At 53.7% G+C, this 16,541-nt stretch overlaps 2 protein-coding genes across 2 annotated transcripts; both read right to left on the bottom strand.

Moving 5' to 3' along the window:
* Nucleotides 1–1,122: 1,122 nt before the first annotated feature.
* On the bottom strand, nt 1,123–4,191 carry CCL19 (C-C motif chemokine ligand 19). The gene is made up of 4 exons (XM_027906287.1): nt 4,064–4,191; nt 2,864–2,987; nt 2,420–2,516; nt 1,123–1,934 (listed from the first exon to the last, which is right to left on the bottom strand). Exons 1-4 carry the CDS (start codon nt 4,119–4,121, stop codon nt 1,914–1,916), a joined length of 300 nt encoding a protein of 99 aa, XP_027762088.1. The 5' UTR covers nt 4,122–4,191; the 3' UTR covers nt 1,123–1,913.
* Nucleotides 4,192–11,256: 7,065 nt separating this feature from the next.
* CCL21 (C-C motif chemokine ligand 21) lies at nt 11,257–14,261 on the bottom strand. The gene is made up of 4 exons (XM_027906278.1): nt 14,143–14,261; nt 13,507–13,627; nt 13,237–13,408; nt 11,257–12,932 (listed from the first exon to the last, which is right to left on the bottom strand). Exons 1-3 carry the CDS (start codon nt 14,207–14,209, stop codon nt 13,252–13,254), a joined length of 345 nt encoding a protein of 114 aa, XP_027762079.1. The 5' UTR covers nt 14,210–14,261; the 3' UTR covers nt 11,257–12,932; nt 13,237–13,251.
* Between the last annotated feature and the right edge of the window lie 2,280 nt (nt 14,262–16,541).

The following is a 16,541-nucleotide window of genomic DNA, read 5'->3' on the forward strand; positions in this document are numbered from 1 at the left end:
AGGTCACTGAGCAAGCAGCAGGAAGGCTTCTGTCCAAGCAAGCAGCAGTTATCCTCATTTCCCACTCAGGCTGTTTATCTTGGCCTCTCTTCCCATACCAACCTTCCCTCCCTTCCTTCTTCTCCCAGGATTGAATTTCTGGGGTTGTCACTATAGTTAATGAGCTGGGACAGAGCTGGCGCTATGGGAAAATCACGCTCAGAGTCATTCTAGCTTGGGGCATTGCGTGTACACACATACCAGGAGTGCCCCAGAGGGGAGAACAACTGAAAAAGAAACAAGCCCCCAGCAAGTGAGCCAGATGACCAGGGGAGGAGGAGGGACGGGGCTAAGCTGGCATTCAAGAGGTCTCAGCAAAAGCAATCAGGTGCCTGGACACTCCCTGACTTGAACAGCCCCAGTCACAGCCTTGGCAAAAGGGACATAAGGACATTTTGATACACTAAGATCCTAGTCACAGAAGATCCAAGGCTCAGGAGGAAAATGGCCATGGACTCTCATCCCACTGTGGATGACAGGCAGGGATTGGTGGGCTGCCATCCTCATCCATGGACGTGCCCAGGATGTCTTCAGCAGCCTCCATTTCCCCAAAAACTCTTTCTCCTCATCTGCACCCCAGCTGCTAGCAAGCGCCAACCTGCCAGGGCAATCGACCACTCTGTGCCTCAGTTTCCCTTTACTGCAAGGACAAAGCTCCTGTTCCTGCAGCTCTTCTTCCATGTCCTGTGCTCCGGTGCGAGCTGAGAGCTGGGGAGCTCCAGCCCAGCAGCTGTACTGGCACAGCTGAAGAGGTTTGGGCTGGATGGTGCAATGCTGGCATGCTCCCTCCCACCCCACCTCTGCACACAAACCCCCCAGGATGTGCTCCAGCAGCCTGGCTGAGCAGTACAGAGCAGAGCACCTGCTTCAGCCATGGTGCTGAGAGACCCTCAAGGGAGACCTGCAGCCCAGCTGCTGTACAGTCTACCTCACCCCTGCGAATTGCCTTTCCCATCCCCCCCCCGCAGCACAGCCCCCTTGCCACTGCAGCATGGCAGGCAGTGCTGGCTGCACACCCCACACTCTGCGCCGGCTTTCGGTCTCAAACACGGGGCACATCAACTCCCTGTTATGTTTTCTTTTTATTTAACAAAATCTCAGCACAACACAAAAGAGAGAAAAGAAGCAGCATACACACAGAATTATTGCAATGAACAGATCTAGCAGCAAATAACCTGAGAGCTTCAGGCATGGGCACGGGGCAGTGTTGGAAGGTGGTGTCAGGCTGGGGGACTGAGAAGGGGATTGATGCCCCTGAGGAGAGAAGGGGTTAAGAGCCACATCACTGCCTGCTCTGCAGCTGCCATGTTACTGGCTCTATCTCTACCCTTGCAAGAAAGGACAGCAAATGGTGCCAGGAAGTCAGGAGTGAGAGAGGAACCACACTGGCCATACATTGTCAAAGGGCATCTAAGCTGTGCATGACCGTTGAGGAACATCTCCAGCCATCCCAACACTGTTCCATCCTGGCAGCCCTTCCCAGGGACGCAGAAGAACTCAGGTTTGGGGCTGACAAAGGAAACCAAAGGAATCAAACTACAGCTGGAGGTCACAGCTGCTGTGCTGAAGGGAAGTTTGAGACTGCCCAAACTTGCCTTGCAGATCAGTCCATCCACCAGCTGCCAGGCTGCAAAGGCAATGGAGTCCAAGAGCCCTTGGGTCAGCCTGACACAGGTATTTGAGTCACATCCGAGACAGAAGGAAAATGAGAGAGCAGACAGGGTGCTGCCCAGCCCCACACACTGATACAAGTCCTGAGGGGAGTCAGCCCTGAGGCTAGAAGTAGAAGCAGAATGGCTCCATTAGCATCAGATTCACAGCTGGGAGCTGGTCCCACTTGAAGTGTTGGTACCAGCCATGGGCTTCTTTGGAGACTACTGGCCCTGAAGTTTTGCCTGGGGAAGTGAAAAACCCAACTGTTATTGGTGTGCAACTCAGGGCAGGGGCCTCTCCAGAGTTCCTTTCCCCACTTTGGACCTGGTAGGGCTTGCAAAGTGCCTGCCAAACTCATCCCAAGCCCTCCCCTTGAAGGCGCACCAACAGCAGACTCCAAGCTTCCAAGGCAGAAGTGGGGAAGGGTTTGCTCCCAGTGCTGTTTGCTGTGGCACACATCAGGCTCGATCAAGAATGGCACTGGGTGAACAACAGCCCCAGGGCTGCATTTGTTTGGGGTGGAAAAGGGCCTACAGAGGAGACAGACAGGCCCCAGTTGGAGGGAGGACAGATGGGGACAAAGACATAGTATCCATGCCCCAGCAGAGCATGTCCCTGGGCGGCTCTTCCCTGCAGCTCAGACACACTGGGAAAAGCCTGTTCGGCAGTGGATAAATCAACCTCCAGGCTGCCCCCATGCCTGTCTGAGAACAGGAATGGTTCTTACCTTCCTGGCAAAGCTTGAATCCAGCTTCTCTCTGAGATGAATCACCCATGGGGATTGGAGAGGGGCACAGAGGCGCTTGCCCCTTGTGGTGATGAATCTGCCAGGCCCATGAGGGAAAAACAAGATGTAGTGAGCAGGACACCCTGGAGGTGCTCAAGAACAGCTCAAGCTCTCACCCACTGCCTCCCTTACTGCCCTCTTCCATCTCTACCTTTAAATGACTTTCTTTCCTGACTTTTGTCCCATAGTTTCCCCTTTCAGCTGGTCCTCCTCTGACTGAGCCTCCTGATCCCCGGGATCTCTTTCACAACCCTCCCCATTCCCTTCTCTCTCAAACCCAGCTCAACATCCCTCCTCCACCCTGCTTTGCCCCCACCCCTGCAAGGTCCGTCCCTTGGCCATCACAAGCTCTTGTCCCTCAGCCACCACCACCCGGGCTCTTACACTGTAGCAGGGATGTCACAGCCGTCCTGCACGAGCTGGAGCCGGTAACTCTGCACTATCCGCGATGGGATGGGCGTCTCCTTTGTCCGCAGGCAGCAGTCGAGGACGTTGTTCCCGCCGTGCACTGGAGGAGGAGGAGGAACACACCACGCAGGCTGAGGTCAGCTGCACCTCTCCCAGCCGCCCCGGAGGGCGAAGGGGCCGCGCTGGAGCCGGGCTCCCCGGCTGGGCACACTGGCACCAGCTTTATTGCTATCACACCCCGGTGCCAGGAGCCCTTTGCCTCCTTCCAACAGAAAGCAAAGGAGATGAGGGACGGCAGACAGGCAGAAGGGCAACCCTTCCGCATGACTGGGTCCCTCCTGCACCCCCCTGCTGCACCCCAGTAAGCAAGACAGGACAGGGGGGTTTTTACTCCTCATCAGGATGCTGCAGTACAGACACCCGTTCCCGAGGGGCTGGGGATGACTTCAGCTTTGTTTACTGAGGCAGTCATAGGTTTGGCAGTCACCCCATCACCAGCCCACCCCGCACCAATCATTCCTGTGACAGCTGAGGGACACGACTGCCTGCACTTCTCTGCAGGGAAGGGGATCTCAGTCACCCTCACAGCAAATGCTCTACTCACTGCTAATGCCCAACAAGGCTGGCCGTGCCCAGGGATGTCTGTAACCCTATGCAGAGAGATGTAGCACACCACCACATGGTGCTCAGACTCCCACCTCCCCACCACCGAGCAGAGGTTCTGGTGTCACCCAGACAGCTGTGACCAGTGCAAACAGCATGTCCAACACTAGCAGCCCCTCAAACACAGGCCCTGCCCTAACACATGCCTTCCCTCCCACTCCCAGTCCTGCCACTCACCCTGAGGCTACCTCAAGCTGGGGAAGTGTACTTGGGAGAACTGGATCAGAGTTATCCCAGCCCAAATTGTGCAAGTTGGGCTAAAGCACCGGGAGGCAGGATTGCTCCACAGCCTTGCCCAAACACACCTTTCAACCCAGAGCCCTTCAGGCCCCTGCCTGGACTTTGGACAGGACAAAGTCCCTCTAGGACAGGCTGAAAGCAGAGGATGCAGGAGGGCTATCACAGAGCCCCAGACATGAGTCCCTCTAAAACTCTGATGGAAATACGAAAGAGAGGAAAAAAATGAATTGTCTCTTTTCTGCGGGAAAGGCAGCATGAGAGGCTCCCTCTTACCATTCAGGATACATCCCAGCACCAGCAGACTGAGGCAGAGAAGATGCAGCTGCTGCATTTTGCCGCTGAGTCTGGCAAGAGGATGGGCTGGAGATGAAGGAACTCCAGGCAGGAGAGGTGAGCTCTGCACAACTTCCCTGCACTCTGCTGCAGCTGGTCCCTGCTGCCTATATATCCTTCCAGCTCGTGGCTTTCACTTTCTTTTGGAGAAGAGGGTTGGGAAGTTGCAAGAAGTGTTGCCACAGCCTGGATTTTAATCTTTGAACAGTTCCCAGATATCCCACTGCATTCCCTGCAGCCAGCTGCTCTGTGGTCCCAGAGCCAAACCCTCTCTTTCCCACTCGTTTGCTCACACTCAGGCCAGGTCAGGATCAGGCAGCTCCAGGGTTTCTTTACCCTGTGAAAGCACCCCAGGGCCCTGGGATGTCACAGGAGTGGTCCCACACCATATATTTCCCAGTCCCTTTTCCTATATATCTCTGGTATATTAGATATCGCACAGGCTCAACATTTTGATGCTGTGAGGGTATAACTTTCTTCAACCCCATTTTTGGGGTATATGTAGGCACTGGAGTGATCTGTGTCTCCCACTTACCCCCCCCCCCCGCCATCCGGTTATGAAAGCCTGGTTGTCTCACCCTGCCCTCCCTAGTGCCTAGGTGGGGGGCACATCCAAATCTGGCAGATAGGGGAGAGGCCAGTCAACCTGCTCCACTCCAGGGCCAGGACCTCACATGCCAAAAGACAGCCAGGTATCCCAGCCAATGGGCTCACAGCCAAAAGCAGCTACAGAGCTTCCTGTAAACAGGTTTTCCTCGTGGAGGAGCAGAAATCCCCCAGGGAGGCTGTGTGCCTGGCACAGGGTGCCAGCAGCTCACCATGAGCACTGCCACTCCCGCTCCCTCTCCCGCTTCAGATCTGCGCAGGAGCGCAGGGACAGGAGCTATTCCTCCTTTGGATGGTGTCTCACCACCATGCCAGTGTCAGTGCCACCTGAAGTGATTTCTCTTTGACCAGGCTGCTTCAGCCCTGGCCTGTACCACATGGGAAGCTGCGAGCACTGGGGTTGTGCAGCCCAGGGAAGGAAGGATGAAGGGGTCTCACTGGCTTGTAGGGGTTTGGAGGGTTGCCAGAGCCAGGGTCATCTTTGAGGGGCCAAGGGACATGACAAAATGTAAAGGCACCAGTTGCACCCAGAAAAATCCCCACTGATAGTAGGAAAAATATTTCCCCACAGGGGTGAACAAATCCTGGAGCAGAGTCTCCATGCCACCACCTTCTCCCTTGCTCAAACTTTGTCCTGCCCTTGTATCTCGGTGGAGAGTGATGCACAGCTCCTTTCCATGTGGACAAATTTCTACCTGGGTACAAGAAAAAAAGCTGTAACCCAGGGGCCTCAGTGTGTCCCTCTGCTCCCCTCAACAGTAGGAGATATCTGTCTCTGCCCCTTCCTTCCACCATGGTAAGAAGCAAGGGGAGACTTCAGCCATGCCACCAGACAAGGCACTGCATCCCTGCACTGGCACTGGCATCAGCCTCACAAATGGGGTGACCTTCTCCATCAGGAGAGCACTGGCTCTGGCTGACACTGTGGCCTGGCAAGCCAGTGCTGTGGTGAAAGGATTAGGCAGGTGCTGGTGGGCAGGATGAGTAGTACAAACAGGATGTGCCAGCTTAACTTCAGTCAGCACCTGCCTTCTCCTAACACTCACAAACCAGTAGAAGGCAAAATTACGGGCTGGAGGATTAGTGTCAGTCATCAGCCCCAGGCTCCCTGCAGGTTTGGCAATGCAGGCTGACTCTGGGACCTGGTCTCCACTTGATCTTCTGCCAGCTGCCAAAGAGATGCCCTAGCAGGGAGGATGACAGATCCTAGCTGCTGGTGGGCAGACCTCCAGGAGAGCACCCTGCAAAGAGGGGATCCTGAAAGCTGAGCCTTGACCCAGCGGCCCAGACCCCCTGGCACAGCCCACACGAATGCTTTAGTTTGGTTTTCCTTAGGCAATAGAATATCAACATGATCCCCTGCCTTGCCAATCAATCTGGCTTTTTTAAGGTGATGTCTAGACAGGGCACAAGGCAGGGAAGGCTTGACACAATAAATGCATCTGAACTGCTCTCAGCCTTTCAGCTGTGTGAACTTTCTTACCCTCTTAAATTCTGATAGAAGCATCAAGAGAGATCTACTCAATCCGGAGGCACAGAACCATGATCTTAAAAGCATGAGTTTGCAGAGGAGGGAGAGCAGTGACAAATTTCTCTTTGCCTTGGTGCATGAGGGCTGCAGTCTGATCTGGCTCAGTCAAGTTCAGCTCATTTGGAAATGATGAGTAAGATAGAGCAAGGTGCAAGACAACGTAAGCAGGTCCTAAAGTGGGAAGCCCTGACCCACTGGCAAAGGGTGATGGGGGTGCTGCCTGACAGCAAATCCTCACTTCCTTGCATGTTGGGTGGGTTTGGCAGATCCTGGAGCACGACCAAGGGCTGGCAAGGAGTGCTGGGTATTCTGCCCCTCTAGGCACTGCAGACCGCCCCAAAGCAAGCGGGGAGGTCTGCAGCCACTTCCCTGGCACAAGGGGCTGCTGCCTGCTGCTTGCTCACAACTGGCTGCACACCAAAAGGACCATGCTGTGTTGGGAATGTATCCTCCTGGAAGTAAATCCCTTTGGCTGCAGGAGCCCCCCTGCCCCTTGAGCTGCCCACAGTCCCTGCCAGCACACAGTCAGGGAAGGGAGGCTCTGCCTTCTCCTGGGAGCTGTCTGGGAACCAAGTGGGTGAAAGCACATCTGCTTCACACGCCTCTGCTCCCCAGGAGGAGCACCAGAGGGTGAGGAAAGGGGCTTTCCACTCTCACTGTGAAAGGGGAATGTGATGAGTTTCCCCCCTCTCCTGGGGTCAATGACATTTCTAGGAAAAGAGTGGTCATCTCTGAAGTGCATCCCCATGAAATGCAGGGAGGTCATCCCCTCCCCCTTGCAGTGCTGAGCCTCAGGGACCAGAAAAGATTGTGCAGATGGGGAAGATGGGATGTTTCAGGGCCCAGGGTCCCCAGAGGCGCACACAGGCAGGGGATTTGGGATGAGGGAAGAGCATCATGTGCACCGACCCATTTAAGCATCTTCCACAGCAACTAGGGAGCTCCAGCCCTGAGGACACCACAGGCAGCATGAAGCATCCATGAGCACTCACCCTGCAGAAACCTAAAAAATATAGTTGTTAATTAAAGTGGAAATCAGAGGGAATGAATAATCCCTGTGGGAAATCCAACCCATCAAAATGTAAATGGACCAGGTGAGTTATCACCTTCGTCCCTGGGCTTTTCTCTGGGAGCACCTGCCATGCTGCTCCCCTCCTGGAGATGTGGGAGCTGCAGGAGCCCCCGTGACAGCTGCTCCCCGGTGTGTCTGATGGTGGTCTGCTTTTCACCTCCAAGCTACAGAGCTGGAAAGAGGAAAGGGGGAATTTCAGCAAATTCCAGACACGGTCAGTCCCTGGGGCAAGATCTGGCCTGGCTACGTTTACCTCATTGGGAAATACTGGGCAGACATTGCAGCTGCTTTCACTTCCCTTGCAACACCCAGCTCAAGGCAGTCTCACACATGGCTCCCATGGCATTCCCAGTCCATGCATTCCTGCATCCAGTGGAGCACTGGGACTGGGGCCACAGCCAGTGTGTGGGGCTCTGAGACCCACTCGTTCTTCTTTAGCTAAGGGAACCCAGTCAATCTACTGTAAATAGAGTTAAGGAGGAAAAAAAGACTATGTCATACCTTTGCCCAGAGGGAGCAAAGAGGAACCTCAGGATCTGGCTCTGAAGGAATCAGATGGTGCCAGTTCCTGCTCTGTCCGGAACACCGGGAGTGATGAGCAGCAGATCCAAGACCTTTCAGCTATGTCTTCTTCAACACTCCCAGGAAAACAATCTTCTCCCAGGATCCCTGCAACACACGTTTCTCAGCATCACCTTTGGGCTGCACAGTTTCCCAACCTGGTGATTCCTGCAAATGTCCCCACGTGAACACACCGAGATGGCAGTGGCCAGGTAGGACACCCCCAGCCCTGACTCTCTGACATTAAGCTGCCTGATTTGCAACCTCTCCAAGGATTTCAGGAGGCCATGGCTGGGGAGCAACTTGAGGACCTCTACAAAAGGCAGCCCATCAACAATTTCCTTGCCGTCTCCTGTGTGGCTTGGCAGGAAGGATGCCCAGTTGGGCTGCACACCAAATTCACTTGTGGAAAGTTCTACAAGTACGTGGGATAGAACAAAACCTGGGGGCTGCTCTCACTGCCCCGTTGGCTCTTAGACTGACTTGGGGCAGGGAAGGCTGTGGGGTTCTCAGTTTGTTTCACCCCTGGGTCATGGCTGACATTGGTCCCAGAACAGGACATCCTCAGAGGAGGGCAGATGCTCTTGCACAGCACCTTGGAGAGCTGCAGCCCAGGAGCTGGTCTGCAATGCCCAGCAGGATGGAAGCAGAGGGACTTTGGGGCCTAGGGAGATGGAAGGAGGACTGGAAGCATGAGACACCCCAAAGCCAAGGTTCCTTGAACAGCAACACAGAGGATGGGGGAAGAAGAGCACTTGGGAGTTACATGTTGGTGATGAAAGGGTTGAGAGGAAGCTCTGGGCTGTTCCCTCTGGGACAGGATGTGTGCCAAGGGATGGCCAGGACTAGGAAATACCTTGGGGCAGGAAGGGTGAGAGTCCCTGTTGCCCACCAGCCACTTTCCCACCTCCTCTCTTCTCTCAAGACCATGCGTAGGCCCTAGAAGGGAAATGTTTGTGGAAAGGGCAACAAAAAAAACCCCTTGAAGCTTCTCTTGGAAACCAGAGCTACTCTAGCACCATGCAGCCCCCAAAACAGCCCTTGGCCCCCATGGGGGGCTGCAGCATAGCCTGCTCCTGCTTCTGGAAAAGGTCATGGGATAGAGGGACAGAGCTGGCGTGCCTGTCTTCAGGTGAGCCTTTCTGGAGCTCAGCCTGGCGTCCCAGCCCAGCACACGTTGCTGCCGGCACAACCCTGGAGCATCGTCTGTGCTGGCTAATGACTTGACTTAATCATTTGGCCTGGGCTCAAGACTTTCTTGGCTACACTCTGTTTTCTGTGTTGTCTGGCTACTCTCTACTGTCACTGAAACCTTTCTGCTCCAGGGTGGCCAAACTTTCCCAGCTTTTTGCTCTACTTGACATCGTTGCAACTGTCTTTCCTTCCCTACTGACTGGTTTATTTATAGGTGGGCTTTTACAGCCCTTGCCCACCCACTGTCCCAGGACATGCTGCATCCACTCTGCCTTGTCTTTGCACATGAGGCACAGCAGCAGGTTTGCCCTGGCTGGGGATATGACTGTGTGAATCTTTTTCTACTGCTTCACCGCAGTATCGTCGTAGACCACCTTCTTCACATCTTTTGTCCTAGTTGGGGTCTGTGATTTCAGCTCCTTCATGGAGAAGGGATTTTGGCCCCTGTTGAATGCTCCAGATCCCAGCTGGTTGCCTCTCACAGGGAATATCCTCAGAGGTGTTTCCCTGCTGCCATCTCCCCGTGGCAGCACTGTGACTATCTGCCTCACAAAGCAGGAGGCTCCCAATAACCCTGCCACTTACTTTCCTTGAAAGCAGCATTTGGCAGTAAAGCTGGAAGGAATGTGCAAACACTTGTGAGTGTACAGGCAGAGGCACGCAGGGGTTTGTTTGCATTTGTGCATCCGTGTCCCTGCTCACACATGCCTTCCTGAGCAGGTATTTGTGCCTGAGCATGGGACAAACTCTGATGCTCTTCCACAAACCCTGCTCTGCGGAGGACAAATGAAAGAAGCAAGAGGAATACAGGAAATGGCGCGCGATATATGAAAAATACTAAAAGGACTCTCACCTAATGACATGGACATTTGCAGGCAGTTTAAGCCTGATCCGTAAATGAATAGAATGTTCTGTAGTCGTTGGACTAATGTTTATAATGTTTACTGTTAATGCATGCTTTTTAATGTTTGTACCCCAGTTATATTTGTTATATTATATTTGGACATGTATGAACATGTCCGTCCCCTCATGAATTTTCTCCTCCCTGATGGGTCAAGGTTTCCCTCTCCCTCATTGGCCAGGATTTGCCCCAGTGTGGGCAGTCCCGCCATTTCCCTCCTTCCATGTTATTGGCTCCTAGTTAAGTTATGCATATTGCTGAATCCCCATTGGATGTTTAGTTCCATGCTCCTCCCAGTTTCCAGATCCTTCCACCCCGAACCCTATATAAGGGTTAGCTCTCCCCTCAGTTGGGGACAGCGCTCTTGACTCTGTACTCTCGCGTGTCCCTCCGTTAATAAACACCTACGACAGAGCAAGAACCCCTCATGCTGTCGTCGCCTTTCCTTTCACCAGGCTGCAGCACTGCTCTGAGGGTAAATTTTAGGGTAAATTAAAGCATCGCCATGGGCATGTCTTTTTAACCTGCTTTAGCCTAGTGCCCACCCAGCTTTTTAAGGGCAAAACCCCACAGGTGCTCTGTACATACGCACAGTCACAAGACACCGGGACACATTTCACACACTAGCTTACTCCTGCCATCTGCTCACGCTTATCTGTTTGTGATTGCAGACGTATTCAGCTGGACCTCTTTCCTAGGGGTTTTTTGCAAGCATTTCACAATCCCCTGACACCAGAACCAGCACAAGGAGTCTGTCAGAAGGCAGGGCCAACCTTGCAGGGCTGGATGCAGCATGTCCCCGGCAAACACAGGGCTGCCTCCAGTCAGCAAAGCCCAGGCCAGAGCACAGCCTCATTAATTACTTGGTTTATTGCTGTTTTCCCAAAGCAGAAGGGAGCACAGAGGTCCTAATTTGAACAAGCAGTGCAAGTCGGGGATGGGTTGGAGTTGGAGGGACAGGCCATGAGCAAAGAGGCTGCGTAAGAAACTGTTTTGTCGCGTGTTTGCCAGCACTTCAGAACTCCTCTGTGAGGACCAATGAGCAACCAGGATGTCTTCAGCTTTCTGGGCAACACAGCTGCAAGAGAAGGGACTTGCTATAGCTCCTCTCCCCTGTGGCAGGAGCTCCCAGCCCATGCACCCCAGAGATGCAGGGGGGCTGCAAAAACCGGGACCTGGGGGATGAGGGTTGTGTGGGGCGGGAGAGCACCCCACCATGCAGCCCTGCCCACCCACCAAAGCCCATCATGACAGCTGGAACGAGGGAGTTTGGTTATAAAGAGTATATTTTATTGCCACGCATCCTGTCCAAAATCCGGTCTGGCAGACGGCTGCATGCTCCCACACGGAGGAGAGAGCAGCACAGAGACAGCTCGGCACCCGTCCCGTACTCAGGGCTGGTATCTTGGACTTCACAGTTACTTTACACAGCCTTAAAACAATAGACCTAACCGCCAGCTTAATAAAGCAATCAAGTCAGATAAACATGCTTGATAGAAACACTCGGCTACAAGCTTTACTCCAGCGAACACACAGCCCTTGCTGATACTGTTAAGCTCTGCAAATCCTATTATTGCCTTTAAATGACTTAATAGACCTTTACTGACCAAAGTCCACGTCTGAAGTCTCTGCAAGCAAATAGCACTGCTGTGGTACAGCCTTTCAGCTTGCTCCTTCTTGGCATGCTGGGGGTAGGGGCTGCAAGCACAGGCAGATGGCATTTCCCCCCTCTACTTTCAGTCTCACCTGATAGTGTCCTCTGGGTAGTGACTTCTCTTACTAAAGGTTTGGGATAGAGCTGCTCTCAAACGGCTGGAAGGCTTTTATAAGAAATTTTATGAAGTCTTCTATTCCCCCACCTTCACAGCCTCAAGTGCAACTTTCACCATGCGGGCTTTTCAGATTTGGTAAGAAAGTATACGAGAGTTTCTGGCGCTTTTTTTTCCCTCAGAAAACTAAGCATTTGGCTTAATAGTGTCTGAATCCCTGACACACGCAATGGCAGGGGAGATAAAAGGGTAAAATTCCGCTAAAATGAACAGTTTGTTCTGGTTCCATTGCAATTTTGTAACCAGGGGAGCTAAAAGGGTGTAATTCCACTAAAACGAACCATTTGTTCTGACTTCATGGAAATTTTGCACATAAAAAAAAGAAAAAAAAAAACCAAAGGGACAAATTGTGGCTATCTTTATCCAAATGACACTGCAACTGAGCATCATAAAAGCTGAAGGTAAGGACTAGAACAGCCCAGACATAGAATCAAACTGTCACCCCTAAACTTTCCATCTCAGCCCTTATTAATTGCCCTGCAAGGAAGCATCCAGCAAGCAGCTCAAGAAGGACCAGGGGACTTAGGACCTGCCTGGCACCCCACAGCCCTACAAGCCAAAAAGAAGCAAACAAGTGAGAGGAAAATAAAAATCACCTATCATTTTTTTTTGGTATGAAAATAAAATCTTCCAGAAAAGCCAGCCTGAAGCATAAAGGATACTCTGTGATGCACAAGGAAGCAGAAGGAAAGCCTTACAGGAAGACTGAATGAAAGCACAGTTTTCAAATATAAATACAAATGTATAAAATCCCCCCAAAAAATCATAGGAAGAGCTGCCATCCTGCGAGGCTAACGAAATGCCCTCCAGTGGGAATGCTGTCCACTCTCCCCTTGAGGCCATGGCTCAGCTCCCACAGGAGTCCAGGTCCCCACCTGTGTGGCCGTGGGGTGCACAAGGACCTGGGTGCCCCCTTTACTGAGAGCACCCAGTCGGTGCAGAGGGTCCCACTGGGGGATCTCTGTGTCAGGTACAGCAGCACAAAGGAGGCTGTGGGGCAGAGGGCAGCCCCCTCAGCCAGCCCCGTCCTCGCCCTGGGGCCAGCAGGTGGGTGGGTGGTCTGTGGATGTCCATTGCCGGGCTGTGGGTCAGTCATCAGTGGGATGGCATCCGTCCTAAGGAAGGCAAGCAGGAGGTAGTGAGATGGTGAGAGTCTCAATGAGACCACCCACCCCAGCTGGGGGCCATTCCCTTGTGTGGTATGCCTTGCCTGTCCCCAAGCATTGTTTTGTCCCAGCTGCTGCAGAAAGAAATCCAATTTCAAGGCAATCACAGACCAGGAGAGCGCCATGCCCTAACTGCCCCCACACTCCAGCTCTCAGGCTTGGCACAAGGAGCTGAACACCCACCCTCTTATGTAGAAGAATCTGGGATGGCGTGCAGTGCCCTTGTCCCATCACCCTTCTGTTCTCCCCTCACCTCTTCAGGCCTGACTTAGGCCTGCTGCCGCCTCCGCTGCTTAGGTCTGCCCCCAGAAGGCTGGGATGGTCTCTTCTTCTTGTTCTTCATCTTGTCCACGTGCTTCATCGCTCTCTGGACAGAACGGTCGGTGGGAGAGGCGCAGATTTTCTTGCCTCTCTTGGTGGTGAACCTGGGGTGCAGTAGAAAGATTTACTTGGGGGTGAGCAGTGGGAGGACACAGAATGGGAGGGTTTGTCTGCAGCCAAACTGGCACCACAGGGTACTTACACGACAGCATGCAGAAAACATCCTGTCTCAGGTCCCTGGATTGTGTAGGATGTCACCACGCCACTGGGAATGCTTCTCTGGCTGTGCTTCAGGCAGCAGTCTGAAGCCGAGCTTTCAATGCCTGTGAGCAAGGCAGGGGATGTGGGTTTTTGGACCATCAACAAGTCAAGGTACCTTCAGCACAGCACGGATGGCTGACAGCAAAGGTCTTGCTTTGTGGGAGATGCTGGGCAGCAGGTAGAGAGGTCACCTGGGCTGAGACCACCCTGGGATGTCTCAACCCCAGTGTTTAGTTGCAGGTTAAACCCTGCCCCAGGAATATGAGACACCATATCAGAGGGTGCCAGAGGGGAAACTGAGGCAGAGATGAGCTCCTTGAGAAGGGACTAAACCTCATTCTCTTGCCTGCACTTTTCAGCTCAGGGTGCTGCTGACCCACCAGCCACATGCACACTCTTACACACACACACACATACACACTTACACACACATCCCTACACACAACTGCAAACCCCAGACCCAAACACACTGCAAACACCCCCACACACCACCCAGAACCCGTGCAGACCCCACTGAGCACCCACACCCCCTGCCCCATCCCACCAGGGGCAGGCAGGAGAGCTCTGTGCCTCTCACCTTGAGCCTGGGCAAAGAAGAGGGTGGCAGCCAGCATCAGCAGCGGCAGGAGGAGGCGGAGAGCCATGGTGGTGCCACGGATGCTGAGCAAGGCAAGGCTGGAGAGCAGGGCAAGCACTGCTGCCTCGTGCAGAGGCTGCTCCTATTTATTTCTGGAGCTTTGCTTTCATTTTCGGCCAGCCTGGCAGGCAGCCCACCAGCCGGCCAAGGGCTGGGTGACGGAGAAGTAGGGGATGGGGGATTCCTGTAAGCTGCAAGCCCCCCTTTACAGACACGTCCTGTCTTGTTCCCAGCTGCCCATCACAGGATGGGGTGCAGGTGGGGGACACACTGGAGATACAACTTCCATCACACCCTGATGAGTTTGTGGGCTCCAATTTCCTACCCAGTCTCGCAACCTGCCGCTACCTGCTCTCAGAGGGTCGTGTGTTGCTGCTTGCCTGTTTATTCCAGGACAGGAACCCTGGCAGGTGGCCAAGCCATTAAAGAAACCAAGGAATAAGCCTCTTTTCCTGCTCCACTTTGTGCTTTGCACCCAAGCTAAACCACTGACATGAACAGGTGAGAAGTGGCTCAGGGTGACCACACATCACAACCCCCTGAGCCCCCATCCCTGTCCAGCTGCCTCATGGACTTCCCCAAACATCTGAACACAGCTGTAGGGTTGGAATGTGCAAGGATCAGACTGCAAGGGGGTTGTGGGAAATAGCATAGCCCACCTTACTTTGGTGCTGATACCAAATTGTGGGGACCTTGACCAGTTTGAGGAATGAGCTAGCAAGAACTTTCTGAGCTGTAATGCAGATATGAAGTCCCATGGACAGAATGGCATGACCCTGTACAGCTGAACAGGTTGGGCATAGCTGAACAGATGGGAGATAAGCAGAAGTGGACCCAGAGAGCTGAACAGGACCCTGCAGGGATCACCTGTGGTGGCAAAGAGACAGCCATATGGCTGGAGCAAGTCCTGAGCAACTCAGTCCTGCTCTGGAGAATGGATGGACAGACACCTCCACATTTTCAAAATGGAGGTTTCCCAAACGCTTTGGGAAACCTGTTCCACTGCTTGAAATGTTCTCAAGTTGAAAATATGTTCCCTGCTATTTAATTGAATTTTCTTTTGATGCATCAGGTGTCACTGCCTCTCACCCTGCTCCAGAGCCCCTCTGAGAAGAGCTAGGACCCAATATAACTCCCCACTGGGCAACCCCTGCCAACAAGAAGCCCCCTTTGCCATCCCCTCTCCAGCCACCCACTGCTAACAGTCCTTCTTTGCCCACCTTGGCCACCAGGTCAGCAGCAACTCAGGTCCCATCACTCATGAGGAGTAAGGAGTGTCCTGGGACCCCCAGTGGGATGTGCAGCCCTGATGGGGTCTACCCAACAGTGGTGGGAGCCAAGCCCCTTCCCAGGCCCCACTGCCTGTGAGCTGGGTTGCAACCCCAGGACTTTGCACCAGTTCCTGATAATGACCCTCAGAAACAGTCATCAAGGGCAACAAGTAATCCAGGAGGAGACTGGAGTCCTGGATGCTGTAGAAAGCAGAGATGTAATAAGGTGCACACACTCTTGCCCCCCTCAGCAGGGAGAGGGCAGTGATGGAGGGCTCACCAGCAAGGGTCCTGCGTCCCTCCCTTGGGCAAGGAGACCGGCAGGCTGCCTTCCTTCAGAACCAGCTGGGTGCCTGGGGCAGTGTGGGATCCAGGGCTGCACTCCTGGGACTTCCCTCATCACTCATGCAGAAAAGAAAGGGAGCTCCCATTCTGGGGGGTACCCATGTGCACAGCACCCAGATAGGGCGAGGCAGCTCCCAACACACTTGTGCAACACAAAGGTTGGTGTGGACTCACGCAGCAGACCCTGGAGCATGCAGCAGGCAGGGGACACGGGCAGCAGCAGGTTGCCTGTTGGTGCATCTCCCCAGGGCATCTGGAAGCACAGGGAATGGGTCCCTGGAAGCCTTCTGTGTGTTGTCACCCATCGCCCCAAACCCAAAGCACTGGGGACATCAGGACAGGGCAGGAAAAGGAGAGCCATGATGGTACTTAATGCCTTTCCAGCTCTTGTGCAAACTCCCCAGAGAGCAGCACCCAGGTGCTGAGCACCTGGATGACCCCCACCCTTGGCACAGCTGGAGCGCTGTCCTTTTTACTGGAGAGCTGGGGGAGCTCTAATCGCATAGCCATCCACCCTGGTCGAGTCTCTCCCGGAACCATCAAGACAGATAATGTGGATGGAAGGAGGGACAACATGTCAGTCCCCAGCTCAGACCAGTCCACCCCAGGACTCCCTCTGCTCCCAGTGGAGCCCAGGAGAGCTCTGTGATCCCAGCATAGAACTCCAGTCCTCTCCTTGACCAATCCATGTCCTAGCCACAGCAGGAGGCTCCTGGAAAGCAC

Source organism: Empidonax traillii, unplaced genomic scaffold (assembly GCF_003031625.1).
Source record: "Empidonax traillii isolate 1590-97213 ecotype Southwest subspecies unplaced genomic scaffold, ASM303162v1 scaffold26:size2357266, whole genome shotgun sequence".
NCBI classification, from domain to species: domain Eukaryota; kingdom Metazoa; phylum Chordata; class Aves; order Passeriformes; family Tyrannidae; genus Empidonax; species Empidonax traillii.

Coding starts and splice junctions, on each gene's coding strand:
- CCL19 (XM_027906287.1), bottom strand. CDS start 4,121: ATGCAGCAGCTGCATCTTCTCTGCCTCAGTCTGCTGGTGCTGGGATGT. Junction 2,988..4,063: donor GCTGGGATGTATCCTGAATG/GTAAGAGGGAGC, acceptor CTCCTCCTCCAG/TGCACGGCGGGAACAACGTC. Junction 2,517..2,863: donor TGTGACATCCCTGCTACAGT/GTAAGAGCCCGG, acceptor TGGGCCTGGCAG/ATTCATCACCACAAGGGGCA.
- CCL21 (XM_027906278.1), bottom strand. CDS start 14,209: ATGGCTCTCCGCCTCCTCCTGCCGCTGCTGATGCTGGCTGCCACCCTC. Junction 13,628..14,142: donor CTTCTTTGCCCAGGCTCAAG/GTGAGAGGCACA, acceptor CCTTGCTCACAG/GCATTGAAAGCTCGGCTTCA. Junction 13,409..13,506: donor TGTTTTCTGCATGCTGTCGT/GTAAGTACCCTG, acceptor ACTGCACCCCAG/GTTCACCACCAAGAGAGGCA.